Here is a 15,732-nt window from a genome sequence, read left to right as displayed (position 1 = left end):
GTTATGACAACATAAGTTTTTACATAGTTTTAACTCATCAAAGTAAGTTAAGCAATTTTCAACTTTTTTATAAGTTATACAAGATTCAACTATTTAAGTCAGTTTAATGTAATTTAAGTTGAAACTGAAAAAATTCAAGTTGATTGTACTTAAAAATTTAAATCAGTTTAAAAATTGAATACACACACATCAAAGTAATACATTTATGTCTGTAATTATCTGACATATATCAAACACATCAACATTTAGAAACATTTGGAGCCACGTTTAATAATGTATGAATTTCATTGCATTGAGCAACATAAAATCAAATCATACTGCATCAAACAATTGATATACGAGACATTTTCTCAGAACTAACTTCCCTTTTCTAACCAACTGGCGTCAAGGTGATAGTGAATGTATAAAGTCAGTTCCCCTCAAGTTCACACAGCTGTTAATAACCGCAGATTACATTATATGGACATGTTGTTTTGAAAAGAAAGCGTTCCAATGCTGTTTATCCTAATACTGAACAGTACATTTATTGTTTTTAAAACCAACAAACTTCTTTTTCTAATAAAACAAGCTTGAAAAAATTGTAACGTATAATAATCCTATTTAGTTTGGATTTAAAAAGATTTATAAATACTGCTTATCTGTCCATGTACTTTTTGAGGCCATCAGTGGATAAACAACTAATTCATTTTATAGTACTTCATTTTTAAAGTATGTTTTTGAGCCTTTGCAAGATGCAAATATGGAAAAATAAACCACATCAAATGCTGAAAAGAATTCTTTGGTACTTCAAAAACATAAATCAACAAATATCTTTATCGATGGATGTCAAAACAACATCAACAGCAAATGCACTTGATATGAGTCAAAAGGAACTCCTTCATTACCCAGATTCATTCATTCGGAGAACATAGTTTTTGAGTCAGACACTCATAGTTTATCTCGGAAAAATAAATATTGCCATGTTTTGACTTTGTGTCAGGTTTAGACACAGCTCCATGGTAACATTATTTTGTGTTCAAGCACAATTGCATTAATAAGGGAGTGTTTTAGTCGCGATTGCATCAGTAAAGGAGATCACTGGAAATTTCTAGAACACAGAGCGTGTACTGGGGTGGGTAATGACCCAACCAGAGCAAGAAAGCTGCGCTTCACGTCCATGAGAGGAATGCAGACAGACTGCCCACTCCCTAAAATCACTCCAAAATGATTCCCTTAAATATCCATCCACAACTCAAAATAAACAGACAAACGCTATGAGCTCTATAATGTTTATTTCAGCACTTTTTGTCTTTATATGATTATTTCAGTCATATTTTTTTTTACTATTACAAAAGTAATATGCATATCTGTTCTAAAACAACTACATCTGTATTAACAATGCAGCTTTAATTGAACATAAACAACATTTCCACTAGCTTAAAGGGATAGTTCACTCAAAAATGAAAATTCGGTCATCATTTACTCACCCTCAAGTTGTTTCAAACCTGTATGAATTTCTTAATTTCTACAAAAGAAGATATTTGGAAGAATGTCGGTAACTAAAACATTGGCGTATTTTTCCCCCACACTACAGAAGTCAATGGGATCCATCAAGTGTTAATTACCCATATTCTTCAAAATATGTTCTTTTGTGTTCAGCAGAAGACCAAAATTCATACAGGTTTGGGTGAACTCCTCTTTAACATGGATTAACCCATTACATTAGAAGAGGATCACAACAATCAAATTAAAACATAATAAAGCCAGGTTTATTTACATCCTTGATTATATTTTAAAAGCTGGACACACTGTAAAATGTCAACTCACTAAAACTGAAACGTTTGTTCTTTGTAAATTCAAAGTGTCACTGATAATTACCTTTTCAATCTACAAATTTAATGAAGAAAAACATCATGAATCAACCTCTAAAAACCCATAAAAATTCAGTATAAATCACAGAAATCACTATAGGACAAGTTAAATGGTTGAACAGGAGCATGTTAAATGGTGAAAACGTTACTGCCGTACACATGCAAACCCAAATGATAATATTTGATAACAAAATGTTCATTGATGGACTATAAAACAGCGATACACTGACCTTGGGATCAACTCTCCATCTTCATACGATTAAAAGAGTGTGTTTAACAGAGTGAGAAGGCTTTTCTGGTCTCAATCTGACCAACTAGCCAGTCAATCTCCCCTCTCCCAAGTCTTTTTATTTTCTTTTTTTATGAACTATTCAGTACATGACATTAGAGCATACCAGAGATCCCATGTCATTATACGGGTATGTCTTTATTTGCTCATTAGGTTAACATGTCATCCTGCTACGATTTCGATTACTCCATTGTACAGACAGGGCGGGGGGCTGAGCATGCCCAGTTATGGTGCGCGCAGAAGGGTTGCCTGATTGCATCATCGCAAAGACAGCTTTCCTGATACTATAAATAGGGTGACGTCACTCGCCCCGCCTCTTGTAGTAGTTCACGTCCTCCAGCCATTAAAAAGGGTGATGCAACGAGCCGGGCGACAACAGTAACTTTACCAGCTGAGAGCGAGAACACTCGAGCCGGTGGAGAGCATCACAACACGCGCGTTTTATTCAGCCAAAACAAGGTGAGTGACAACATTGTTTCACTTGTTATTTATGGGTTTTTGTTGTACCTGCTCTAGAACACACTGTGGAAAATGTCGAGGCTATGTTGTAATAAATCAACTAAACCGGTGACTGAATTCAACATAATTGTGTTTTGGGGTCTAGCGATTGTTTATAATAGCTATTCAAAACGTTATCTTATATTTTACTATATGTATTTAGATTTAATTAAAAAAAATTTATCTCATAATCTAAGTTATCTTGTTCTCAAGAGTAGTTGCAAAACGTGCGGAACTGCGCTGCAGTAACTCGTGTTGTAATATTTGAATAATAACTGATTATGATATGCTGTTGGCGAATCTTTGAAACAATTTTTTTACATCAATAACAGTTTATATTAGCGATCAACACTTAGGCTACGGTGTCACCGGATTAGAGTTTATTAAACAGTTAAAGATGATTTTACAGGATTATAGGCTACTGATTATGATCGTAGACCTGCTATGCATATAATTAGAGCATATATTTTACAAAACATTTGAGTATGGTAATTGAATGTAGTCGCATAACTTTTGAATAAAGCGATAACATAAAGAAAGTGTGATAGGCTATATTGACTAAGCTAAATGTACTACGTCACTGTGACTTTAAAAAAAATACGGTGAATAATGTGATGTTAAAAGCATTACTATGTTACACTTTCTGTGTACATGTCGTTAAATTATACTGTGTTAAATTACTAACTTGTTTGAGCTATTCAAATCTGTTTGCCATTGTAAATGTAGTCTACTGAGAATATGTGGTACAATATAAGGCTTTAATGAACTTCACTTTGATGAAAATTTGCCTCTGTCGCAACTGTGGCCTTATAATATAATAATAATAAGACAGAGCATAGATTTACAAACAAAAAGCACCTAAATGTAAATGAACTAAATGTGAGAGTCTGGGAATACCCCTTTCTCACTAAATCATAACAGTATTTTACTTTAAGAGTATATTTATGGACTTGTTAAATATATTTTTCTATTGTAAATAATATATTGAAATAATAAATGTATGAGTATATTTAATACAATTTTATAAATTCATACTTTTTATTTCTATAATACATTTTTACAATATTTTACAGTGCAATTACTTACTATGTATTGATTTAACTATTATTCTTTTTTACAGTTAATCATTCAATAGGTTTTTACAGTAGCATTTTTACATTCTAACTATTTTACCAACTAACTTTTTTACAGCTAAGTTGGTCGTCTAATATTTTATAGAGAAGTTTGATAGTTTGTTACTGACTACAAAAACTTTGATATTATCTTTCCTTATTAAGACCGTGACTTAAATCTTGCTTCATATGTCATAGATTTCGGAATGATGCTTCAGCATCCTGGTTTGGGTTCCTTGGAGATCAGTGCGTCGGCTTTGGTTCCCTGCCTCTCCCCGCCAGGCTCTCTCACACTGGACGACTTCACCAACTTCACTCCATTAGTGAAAGAGGAGCTGCGCTACGCCATCCAGAACAAACGCATGTCCAACGGCATGAGCACCGCGACCACTGACCGAGCGTGTATGAACAGCGAACGACCCACTGAACAACCTGTTATGAAGCGAGTGGTAAGAATGACTCCTTTACAGTTATAACATTTAAAACGAATGTGATTTCTTGTATGTCACATTGGTTATATTGAGTAACACACACGTAGAAAAGCCATGCTTGCACAATTCATTGTTCATCCACTTGTGGACCTAATTCAGAATCATTAGATCTTTTCATGAAATCCATATTCATTACACAATGTGGGCATATGTTTAATGTATGTGATGAATATTATAATTTTAGGCCACTCCAGAGGAGGTTGAAAGAAGAAAAAGAAGGAGGGAAAGAAACAAAGTTGCAGCAGCAAAATGCCGAAACAAGAAAAAGGAGAAAACTGATCATTTACAAAAGGTAGGCTTATTTTCTCTTTATATACTGTGTGTGTATATATATAAATATATATATATATATATATATATATATAAAACATTACAAACATTTTACTCATTTATATTTAATGAATGGCTTTTGTTTTTCGATTCAGGAGTCCGAGAAGCTGGAGTCCATCAATGCCGAGTTGAAAGCCCAGATTGAGGAGCTGAAGAACCAAAAGCAGCAGCTAGTTTACATGCTCAACCTGCACAGGCCCACCTGTATCGTCCGCGCTCAGAACGGCCAGACCCCTGAAGATGAAAGGAAGCTCTTCATCCAGCAAATCAAAGAGACCTCCCTGCAGGGTCTGAATCTAACCATAAATGGACCAACACACACCGCGATACCAACTAGCTGTGGGCATCTCTGAATCACAAACTGTACAGGCAAGAAGCTAATGGCTCCGCAGCCCTCGCCAAGGAACACTGGAAGGTTCACCCACGTTATAAAGGACTAAAACACGGGTGCCTGCCATGATGCCGCTCAAGGTCGGTCTGATGTACACTGAAAGAAAGAGACTGTTAAAGCACTAAAGTGTTGAAGGACGTCTGATGCGTTTTTCTCGTATTTAAACGTGTTCATAAATGTATGTTTAACATGATATGCTTTTTGTATGCACCAAAGCTTGATGTCATGTTGATGCTAGAACAACGTGATTCTCTTTATTTATCGGCTTGTTGGTTAAATGAAACCCTGGCGGTGTGTTTGACAGCAAGTACTATTCTAGTGAGGGGGGGAGACCTAGTGATTTGTGTGTAACTTTTTCATTTTTTTTGGCAGACATACAGGGTGAGGAATGAAGTTGTTTAGTTTAGTTACATGTATCTGTGGCCTCTGTCTTGTTAAGTGTCCACATAACATGCCATGTGAAGTATTTCAAGCTGCTACTAATCTCTCAGGACTTGGGCTCTAAATATTACAGGAAACTCATGCTAAAACAGATAAAATAACAAGGAAGTCGACGATGAGTGGACTTTGAGACACCACTTACAAGGAAGTCTCTACCCTTCACCACTGAAAGCCTGTCTATCACCTCAACCATCTGACTATATTGTTACAATGCTGTGAGCAGTAGGGTCTGCATTTATCAGCCCACTGTAAAAAAGAAAAAGAAAAAAGAAAGTGTTTTTGTGCTTTTTAGCAAGGACATACTTATTTTCTGATGTATACTGTTGCTGTGTGTTGTTATTGTCTAGATGCACAAACCTTTACACTCCCAGCTAACAGGGAACGATCTCAGAACGTTCTGACGAGGTTCTCTTAAAGTTATGAGCAAATGTTCTTCCAGTAACATTAATAGAATGTTCCTTCAAAGTTATGTGGTTTTTCAAAACGTTATTAATACATTGTTATTAATACATCTTTTTCTGTTATTAACATTTTTTTTAATGTTACTAGCTACTATTTTGTAAGAGAACATTCAAAAGTGACATTCTCATATTGTTTGCAAAAATGTTTAAAATGGAACGTTTGCATAACCAAGACAGAAAAATTGGACGTTTTAAAGTTTCAGAGAACTTTCAGAGGTAACGTTCCCATAATGTTTGCAAAAATGTTGGAACATTCCCTTAATTCTTGCATAACCAAAAAAAAGTTTCAGAGAACATTCAGAAATTACGTTTTCATAACCTAATGGGAATGTTAGCAAAACGTTCTTGGAATATTATTGTTAGCTGAGCTTATCCTAAATGAAAAGAAAAAAAAAAAGCTTAAAATATTCAACGTAAAGCTCTTAATAATTGTCTGGTTATGTTCCTGGATCATGTGTCAAGCACTTTTAATGTCACGCCATGTTGTTAGTGAAGAAATACATACCACAAGACATCTGATCAGGCCCTGTGACTGCATTGCCTAATATTACAGAAAGGTGTTAGAAATTTTTTAAAAATCACTCCATTTCTACCAAATGGAGGAAACTCCCTAATCTTTTCACAAACTTCTGCCTCTTGTTTTTGTCTATAGTTTAAATGTATGTTCTGTCATGTACTGGAAGGTTAAGTGACGCAGGCGTCAGGTAGCTTTTTCCTTTTATTTTAGGTTGTTCAAATAGGCATGCCACAAAATGTGGTACTACTGACATTAAATGTGCAATGAAAACAAAGCTATGCTTTCTATTTGTGGTTATACCAGGTTTTAACCATCACGTCATTTCTGTCCACGTCAAAGAGTTCAAGTGCACTTGCTGCCAGAAGTCATGATTGAGAAGATAATGGGCTGTAACATTCAATTGCATATTTATAAATTATGGCTTCATTTTGACTGTCTGTTGTTTGTTTTTGATACTTTATTAATAAAAAAAAGATACCACTTGCATTTGAGTCATGCTTTGCTGGTTTTATTGAGGTCAAATGTGCTTAAATATGATCTCCATACAGAAGAGGCAACATCTTGTTACTTGAAATGTGCTTAAGGTGTTCAAAAAGCAGTTGTGTTGAGATATTTACTGGAGGGCAAGTCCGCACACGTATAACCTGAGAAACGTGCTGACTGTAAACCCTTGAGGTGATCAAGTTCATGCAGCCCGAGCGCAATGATTCAGCATTTTCTGCTGATTTTTATTTGAATTCTTTAATTATTTCTGTTGAAGTGAGTGGTTTCATAGAAGGCAAACACGTATTATGATTTGTAATTGATTAAAGATGAGGATGGCATTGGAAGGCTTCTAGAAAAAGTCTTCTGAAATTCCCTGGAACATACCTGAGTTTTTGGTAACTCCCTTTCTGGGGAAAAATGCAGGAATTATTCAGAATTTGAAATAATTGGTTCATTTTCAAAAACAATTTCTAGAAAAAAAAAAAAAGAAACGTGGTTGTACAGGAACTAAAAGTACCTTTAAACATTTCTCTTTGAGAGGGAGTCACTTAGCATGACTGGTTTTAATAGGGATAAAAATACGCATTAAAGGGATAGTTCACTTTGAAATTAAAATTTTGGTATGTTTTAGCTTACCTCAAGGGCATCCAAGATGTAGGTGTCTTTTTTTCCGCAGTAGTTTCAATTTTGAAATTTTTAGGTCAAACCGTTCTTGTCTGTCAGTCATATAATGCAGGTCTATGGTCACTGTCTCAAAGAGCATGCACAGAGTCCAAATTAAAACAATTCCCCATCGTCCAAATTAAACAATTCCCCATCGTAAGTACACATTGATGGCCTAAGACACGAAACGAGCGGTTTGTGTGAGAAAACGAACAGTATTTATATCGTTGTTGTTACCTCTTGAAAACCACGTCCAAGTGATCTGAGGGCGCAGGCGGGTATAGATATATACACTAGATGTCGCCTTGGCTACGGTTTCGTTCCAATGAACTGCAGTAGCCAAGGTGACATCTAGTGTATATATCTATACCCGCCCGCGCCCTCAGATCACTTGGAGGCGGCTGTGTTCAAGAGGTAACAACAACGATATAAATACTGTTCGTTTTCTCACACAAACCGCTCGTTTCGTGTCTTAGGCCATCAATGTGTACTTACGATGGGGAATTGTTTAATTTGGACGACGGGGAATTGGTTTATTTTGGACTCTGTGCATGCTCTTTGAGACAGTAACCATAGACCTGCATTATATGACTGACAGACAAGAACGGTTTGACCTAAAAATATCAAAATTGAAACTACTGCGGAAGAAAAGACACCTACATCTTGGATGCCCTTGAGGTAAGCTAAAACATACCAAAATTTACTTTCAAAGTGAACTATCCCTTTAACAAAGACTGCATTGATTATCAATAACAAATACAAGATGCAACCAGGCAATGTTTAGAAATTCTACCAAATATATATATATATTATAAGAGGCTTTTTTGTCTACTGACAAATCAAAAATAGCCTTTAATGTGAATATGGCACTAAATAAAAACAAGGTTCCAACTCCCAAGTTTGATGTTCTCTGCCAGAGTCAAAGGTGAGTTAAATATTAAATCTTATATGGCCATTGATAATCTGTTGAAAACCTAAATTAAAATCCTTTGTCCCACCGTTGCTTTGCACGCCACCCTTTCCGTGATCCACAATAAAAACCATCCCTTTTGGCCTTTTTATTTGCTGTGCTCCAGTTCAGTTTGAACTCGAATCATTCTTATGTTTGTGCTCATCTCTTAAAGTAGAAAAACATATTTATGGGGCAATCAAGTCCGATTGCTACTCATTGCTTCATCATCGCTGAGGCAGATTGATGTCAGACGTGATGATAAACTCTAAGAAATTACTCCCGGATAACTTCCACCTCTTTTCAGAAAACATAAAGCGCCCATAAAGAAACGCTGTATTACCATCACTAGGAAACAAACACTCCTTGTTCACATTTGTTTCCCAATCAGTGCACTAAAATGAATCACTATTTGTAATTAAAATAATTCAACCAGGTATGAATACATCTTTGGAACTAAATGATCACCGCACAGAATGCATAACATGGGACATAAATATTTTGAATGTGAAATGAATTTTTTCTGATTTCTATTTAAATAGGCCTACAAAATACATTGCATTCCTTTGAAATCTTACAGTGAGCTGGAAGTGACCCTGATCCTAACTCCTTGACCCGACTTTCACAGTAATGCACAGCACTTTGCCCGGTCAGAATGTGAACAAACATGGTCACAGCCCTTGGCAAATGCAATCAGCGGAAACTTCACATTCTGATGCAACCATTTAAAACTGTTGCAATGGAATCTTCAGATGTCAAAAAGGGTGTTGTAATGCTATTTCAAACTCCAGTGGTATAACCTTTGAACACGATTGTAATGATTTTAAAGTTTTGATGTAATGCATTCCAGACTGACAGGTTTTTACCCTGTAAGATGGCAGGACTGCTTTTTACTCCTTCAGGGTAAAAACAAAAAGTACCCTTCACAACCCTGTAGTTTCTTTCCGTAGATTAATGGATGCATTCAGCGAACAGTCTAGACAACTTCCTGCCCAGTAACATGGAAATGCCCTTCTTTTTATTACGAGGGAGCTCAAGGAAGCGTGGGTTCAGTGGGAACTTCAATGTCCACATTCTTCTTTAAGTTCCTGTTAGGTTTCCAAGAGTTTGTTTTATATGCGAGTCCCAAGGGCAACGACCAACAGTCTCTACCAGGAACTTACAGATAAGGAAGGAAGAGTTACCATAACAGAATGAAGGCACACCCCTAATTTCCCATTTCAAAATGGGAATTTGCATTCGCCTCTTTTCAGATTTGAAAACATGTCCACTTTAAAGGAAATGATAAACAGTTCCTGATAATCTTTTCTACTTCCTTCTATTTTCGTGTTGTGACAAGAAGAGACAGTCATTTACAGCTCCGACGCAGCCTGAACTTTTACGATGTAGCCTAGAGGCCATACATTTGTTGCAAATATTGATTAAACTGATTATATACAAACTATATCTATTTTTCAGTATATTTAGATTAAAGAAATAGATTAAATAAAATATTTAGATAAAATAAAATTGTGATGCATGTTCATTAACAATGTGTCCACTAGAGGGCATGGCAATCAAGGAATTGTACTGTACTAGGCCACAAAAGACCCATCTATCTATCTATCTATCTATCTATCTATCTATCTATCTATCTATCTATCTATCTATCTATCTATCTATCTATCTATCTATCTATCTATCTATCTATCTATCTATCTATCTATCTATCTATCTATCTATCTATCTATCTATCCATCCATCCATCCATCCATCCATCCATCCATCCATCCATCCATCCATCCATCCATCCATCCATCCATCTTTTAAATATAATTAGCCTACGTTACAGTTTTTCTCAGTCGCTTTGGTGCATTTCTCAGATCAGAAATGAAATTCTCAAAACTACTTGTTCAACTTCCACATCATCTAGTCGCTTGTGCACATCATAAAAGCAGCTTCTCATTCTTCTGAACAAGTTGCGATTGCTTTGGTACATTCATGCAATTGGTTACGTACAATTGTCTGCGGTTTCCTACATTATCAGTTGCTAATGCCATGCTGCTCAAAATGTATTGCACAGTTCTCCGTGCAATAGTCTTCTTACCCCTCAAAACATCATTAGTTCATCGTATAAGTCATTAAATGCAAAATGGTTGATCTAGTTGCCATAAACTGTCAAGCATGTCTACTACACATTTCTATTAGAGTTTTTGTAAATGTGCCATGAATTGATGAATTGTGCAGGTGAATCTTGACTTTCACTAGATCAACCAATGAGAAATCAGTTCTCTGAAATAGCTCAAAGTTGCATCTCATGAACCCTCAGTTGGCAAGCATATACAGCGGGGGAAATAAGTATTGAACACGTCATCATTTTTCTCAGTAAATATATTTCCAAAGGTGCTATTGACATGAAATTTTCACCAGATGTTGGTAACAACCCAAGTAAGCCATACATACAAAGAAACAAACAAAAATAAGTTCAGAAATGAAGTTATGTGTAATAATGTGCAATGACACAGGGAAAAAGTATTGAACACATGTAGAAAGGGAGGCGCAAAAAGGCATGGAAAGCCAAGACAACTGCTGAAAACTTACAGTAATTAAAAAGCAATCCAGCCCCCTGTCAGTGGAAATTAATAACAGCTGGTTCAGTCCCAAATGATGGCCTACAAAAAGGTCTCATTGCCAAGGTGTCACACAAGACACATCTAGCAAACAGCTGTCTCAAGACCTTCGCAACCTAATTGTTGCAGACATAATGATGGCATTGGTTATAGACGCCATTCTAAGCACTTTTGGGGCCATAATACAGAAGTGGAAAGACAATAATTTCACCATAAATTTGCCTCGACCAGTGCTCCTCGCAAGATTTCTGATAGAGGAGTGAAAAGAATAATCAGAAGAGTAGTCCAAGAGCCAACACCAAGTTGTATGGTGTTTTTAGGGTAATGTGCACTGCCATTTCTCCTCCAAATATGGTGTGTATTATGGCATCCAAACAGTTCAATTTTGCTCTCATGTGACCACACTATATTCTCCCAGTATTTCACTGGCTTTTCCAAATGTTGTGCAGCAAACTTTAAATGAGCTTCAACATGCTTTTTTTTCAGTAATGGAGTCTTGCGTGGTGAGCGTGCATACAGGCCATGGCGGTGGAGTGCATTACTTACTGTTTTCTTTGAGACAACAGTACCTGCTATCCGCAGGTCTTTTTGAAGCTCTCCACAAGTGATCCTTGGCTCTTGGACAACTCTTCTGATTATTCTTTTCACTCCTCTATCAGAAATCTTGCGAGGAGCACTGGTCGAGGCAAATTTATGGTGAAATTATTGTCTTTCCGCTTCCGTATTATGGACCATTCAGAAGCTTACAATGGCGCCTATAACAAATGCCATCATTATGTTTTGCAACAACTAGGTTGCGAAGGTCTTGAGACAGCTCTTCGCTTTTACCCATCATGAGATGTGTCTTGTGTGACACCTTGGCAATGAGACCTTTTTGTAGGCCATCATTTAGGACTGAACCAGCTGTTATTAATGTCCACTGACAGGGGGCTGGATTGCTTTTTAATTACTGTAAGTTTTCAGCAGTTGTCTTGGCTTTCCATGCCTTTTTGCGCCTCCCTTTCTTCATGTGTTCAATACTTTTTCCCTGTGTCATTTCACATTATTACACATAACTGCATTTCTGAACTTATTTTTGTCTGTTTCTTTGTATGTATGGCTTACTTGGGTTGTTACCAACATCTGGTGAAAATTCCATGTCAATAGCACCTTTGGAAATATATTTACTGAGAAAAATGATGACGTGTTCAATACTTATTTCCCCCGCTGTATACAGTGCTGCATGCAAAAGCAAAGTTCTGCCTAAGGAGTCTTTCCTGTGTTTGCCTTTCTAATGTTGCATTTTCGCCTTTGTGCCCCTCTTTCTTTTTCTTTTCTGTATCACAATAATATTGTAATGTAATTTTTTTGTCAGACCACTAGTAAAAGTGTAACTGTGAAGATGAACTAAAGATTTTGAGTAAGTTACAGGCTTTTGCAGGTAATCCAACGTGTGGTGCTGTTTGTACGAATTGTTTTGAGAATTCACATACTTCTTTGCAAATATTAAAGATGATTTGAGAAATGCACCAAAGCGACTGAGAAAAACTGTAAATCCCTCCCTCCCCTATTCAAACTTCCAAATTAACATAGTAATTTTGAATTGCTAAAACACTAAATCCCATTCTCTGAACCAATTTCTCAATAAATAAGTCGAATAAATCACTCTTTCTGTAAAACATATGTGAAAGGAGAATGTGTGTGAGATTAGAAATGTATGTGCGAAAGGAGAATGAATGCGTGTGACAGTAGAAATGTATGTATGTGAAAGGAGAATGAATGTGAATGTGAGAGTAGAAATGTATGTATGTGAAAGGAGAATGAATGTGAGAGTAGAAATGTATGTATGTGTGTGACAGTAGAAATGTATGTATGTGAAAGGAGAATGAATGTGAATGTGAGAGTAGAGATGTATGTATGTGAAAGGAGAATGAATGCGTGTGACAGTAGAAATGTATGTGAAAGCTATGTGTGAATGTATTTTTTATTTTTTTAAATCATCCAAAGAAGACATTTTTATACGGAACTTGCTCTGTGTCTATTGTTACTGAAGCTCTCTGATATTTTGGGAAGAGGTAATACATTCAAATCCAGGAATACAGACCTTTGTGACCAGAAAGTTAATAGAGGAATTAGTTTCATTGCCATTTGCATTCATATGGTTCTACTCTACTGTACATATCAGATGACCCATTTGTGATGCATCATGTATAAAATAATCCCTTTTTATAGCGTTGCAAACAGTATCATGAGGCTATGCATCATTGTAATTGATATGAAAAAAAAAATCTGCATTTTAAACTTGTGCGCTAAACAATTCCCAAATCAAAGTTAATGCAATACTTTTTCTGAAGAAATCCTTTACACTAAAGCCATTCTAAACAATTCCATATGCACTAGCATAGTCATGAACAAACAAATATACTAATTATACTCGAATGTTTTTTACATTCTCAAACAATGCTTTTCGACTTTAACGTTTTAAAACGAAAGTCAACAGATCCATGTGGAACGCTAGGACTTTTCAGAAGAGAAGAGAAAACTGGAAGAGAAATATAGAAGTGTGTACCCTGCACTGGTTAGGAAGGTAAGCCCATGGGAGTTTGAGGAAGTGATACATGCAAGAAAAAAATCTGACCACCATCTTACCGCAACCACCCCCAGATATGGTTTCAACACAAATGAGAAAAGAAAAAAAAAAATACACATTTGGTCCTTTTCTGGTTCAGTGACCTCATTTTAATAGAAATTGTATCACTATTACAATTTAAGTAATACTGGATTTCAACATGCATCTGCGTCATAGAGTTTATAAACAGAGTGATTCCTTTTTATTACAATAAAATAATTCTCCTAACACTTACGATACACACCCACAGCAAAACATGAACATGCAAGTCAACTCACATTTATTTATATAGCGCTTTTTGCAATACAGATTGTATCAAAGCAGCTTCACATTGATAACATGAAAATGATACAACAAAGTTTGTTTCTAGAAGAAAATTGCGTCATCGGCCACACTAAGTAAGGCAGATAAATAATAATCTTGCAACTATTTTGCAAGACAGAATAGTAACACTGACATTTGAATTAAGCTGTTGTGGTTATTTTTAATAGTGCAGCCATAACAAAACTGCAGTAACAGAGTTTTGAAACCAACCTTAGGTATTTTGGTCGGATACGCTCTCTTAAAGCAGAAGTCCCTTCTCGCATGTCGTTCATTCACAGCCCACTAACTGTGGTAAACAGATGGTTTAGTTAGTGGTTATGGACTCTATCACAGTAAATATGGTGGATTTATTCACGTGAGGCATAACCCCATGGGAAAAGTAACATACGACTACAGAGAATCTGTATTCTGAACCTGTCAAAATGCAAACGAGAATGTTTGAGCGTGAATTAATATTTCAACTGCATGTTAACGGAAAACACAGCATACTGAACTCACGGGTTAATACTTTAAAATAAAAAGCATAAAAACTTCATGCCGCAAGTCTGCATGAATCACTTGCATTTAGGATACTTCATTTACCCTTAAATGGAAATTCAGACACCATGAGCGTCAGATGTGAATGTCTTTATCTAGACATAAACTCGGGTGGCACTGTGCCTGTGGACCGTGTTGTGGAGGTCATACCACAGTTCAAGACAGGGCATAAAGGCTCATGGGCTTTGAGGGCATCTGTTAAGCATTGCTGTTCCTCAATCAAAAGCTGGACTTCCTTCCTCAGCATGCTGTTCTCCTGTTCCAGACACTCGTATTCCTGGTTACACAAAATTTCAGTATGTCAAAAACCACATCAATCACATGCATTTGGTGTATTTTCACCCACAATTGTCAACATATGTCTGTATGAGGCAAAAAAAAAAGTTAAACCTGCGGTTTATCAGAAAATAAATAAATGCTGAAATCAACATATTTTACATTCTATAAAGTAGGCTATATATAATAAGCAGGTTGCAAACCTCGTGTAACTCGTCAGCTCTCTGGGTTTGTTTTTTGCGGCTTCTCTGTGCAGCAACTCGGTTCTTTTCTCTTCTTTTCAACCTTTTCTCATCATCATCAGAGCTCTGAATCATAATCAGATGTTGTAGAAGTTATGCTGTGTCGTTTCTTGTACATTTTACATTACTGTGCAGGATTAATGTATTAGTAAACCATAAAATCATTTTGGGTGGCAGTGATCCATCGATGAGAATGTTAGAAAGTTGTTTGTAAATTATGTAGACTACATTTTCACTCATTTATAACATTGTTTATGCGTTTGTAATTATTTAAAGAAGAGAAACAAGCATAAAAAGTAACATACCTCACTCTTTCGGAACAACCGTAAAGCTGGAGCATCATTTCGAGTAAAGTTACTTGTCGCATTGAAAAGTGACATGACAGGTGCAGGAGAGCACGAGCACAATGAAGACTTACGCCCACTAAACTGGATAGAAAATTAAAGCAGCGAATTAGGAAGCCGTGTTAATTAGCGCAAAGGTAGACATTTTTAAACTGTCAGTCAACGTGCTACAGTGACATTAGTGATTTCTTGCAAATGCCGTCGGCGGATGTTCTTTGAAGTCACGTGGTGCTCTCTAGACGCCACAGTAGCCTAACTTCTGTCGGTTTTCGCTTTTGGGTCATTCCCGAAATGACCGTTTTTTTTTTTTTTTA

At 36.2% G+C, this 15,732-nt stretch overlaps 2 protein-coding genes across 2 annotated transcripts; one reads left to right on the top strand and one right to left on the bottom strand.

The window, feature by feature from the left end:
• The first annotated feature begins 2,454 nt into the window (after positions 1-2,454).
• atf3 (activating transcription factor 3) lies at positions 2,455-6,864 on the top strand. The gene is made up of 4 exons (XM_081378928.1): positions 2,455-2,598; positions 3,948-4,198; positions 4,425-4,532; positions 4,666-6,864. Exons 2-4 carry the CDS (start codon positions 3,956-3,958, stop codon positions 4,921-4,923), a joined length of 609 nt encoding a protein of 202 aa, XP_081235054.1. The 5' UTR covers positions 2,455-2,598; positions 3,948-3,955; the 3' UTR covers positions 4,924-6,864.
• A 6,922-nt stretch (positions 6,865-13,786) lies between these two features.
• Positions 13,787-15,645, bottom strand: batf3 (basic leucine zipper transcription factor, ATF-like 3). Its single transcript, XM_081379477.1, has 3 exons — positions 15,380-15,645; positions 15,036-15,140; positions 13,787-14,833 (listed from the first exon to the last, which is right to left on the bottom strand). The coding sequence occupies exons 1-3, from the start codon at positions 15,452-15,454 to the stop codon at positions 14,648-14,650; spliced, it is 366 nt and encodes a 121-aa protein (XP_081235603.1). The 5' UTR covers positions 15,455-15,645; the 3' UTR covers positions 13,787-14,647.
• Between the last annotated feature and the right edge of the window lie 87 nt (positions 15,646-15,732).

This window comes from Scardinius erythrophthalmus, assembly GCF_964197995.2.
Source record: "Scardinius erythrophthalmus genome assembly, chromosome: 11".
Classification (NCBI taxonomy): Eukaryota; Metazoa; Chordata; class Actinopteri; order Cypriniformes; family Leuciscidae; genus Scardinius; species Scardinius erythrophthalmus.
This window is presented reverse-complemented; position numbering and strand designations above follow the sequence as displayed.

Coding starts and splice junctions, on each gene's coding strand:
- atf3 (XM_081378928.1), top strand. CDS start 3,956: ATGATGCTTCAGCATCCTGGTTTGGGTTCCTTGGAGATCAGTGCGTCG. Junction 4,199..4,424: donor AACCTGTTATGAAGCGAGTG/GTAAGAATGACT, acceptor TTATAATTTTAG/GCCACTCCAGAGGAGGTTGA. Junction 4,533..4,665: donor AAACTGATCATTTACAAAAG/GTAGGCTTATTT, acceptor TTTTCGATTCAG/GAGTCCGAGAAGCTGGAGTC.
- batf3 (XM_081379477.1), bottom strand. CDS start 15,454: ATGTCACTTTTCAATGCGACAAGTAACTTTACTCGAAATGATGCTCCA. Junction 15,141..15,379: donor GGTTGTTCCGAAAGAGTGAG/GTATGTTACTTT, acceptor ATTATGATTCAG/AGCTCTGATGATGATGAGAA. Junction 14,834..15,035: donor GAGCTGACGAGTTACACGAG/GTTTGCAACCTG, acceptor TTGTGTAACCAG/GAATACGAGTGTCTGGAACA.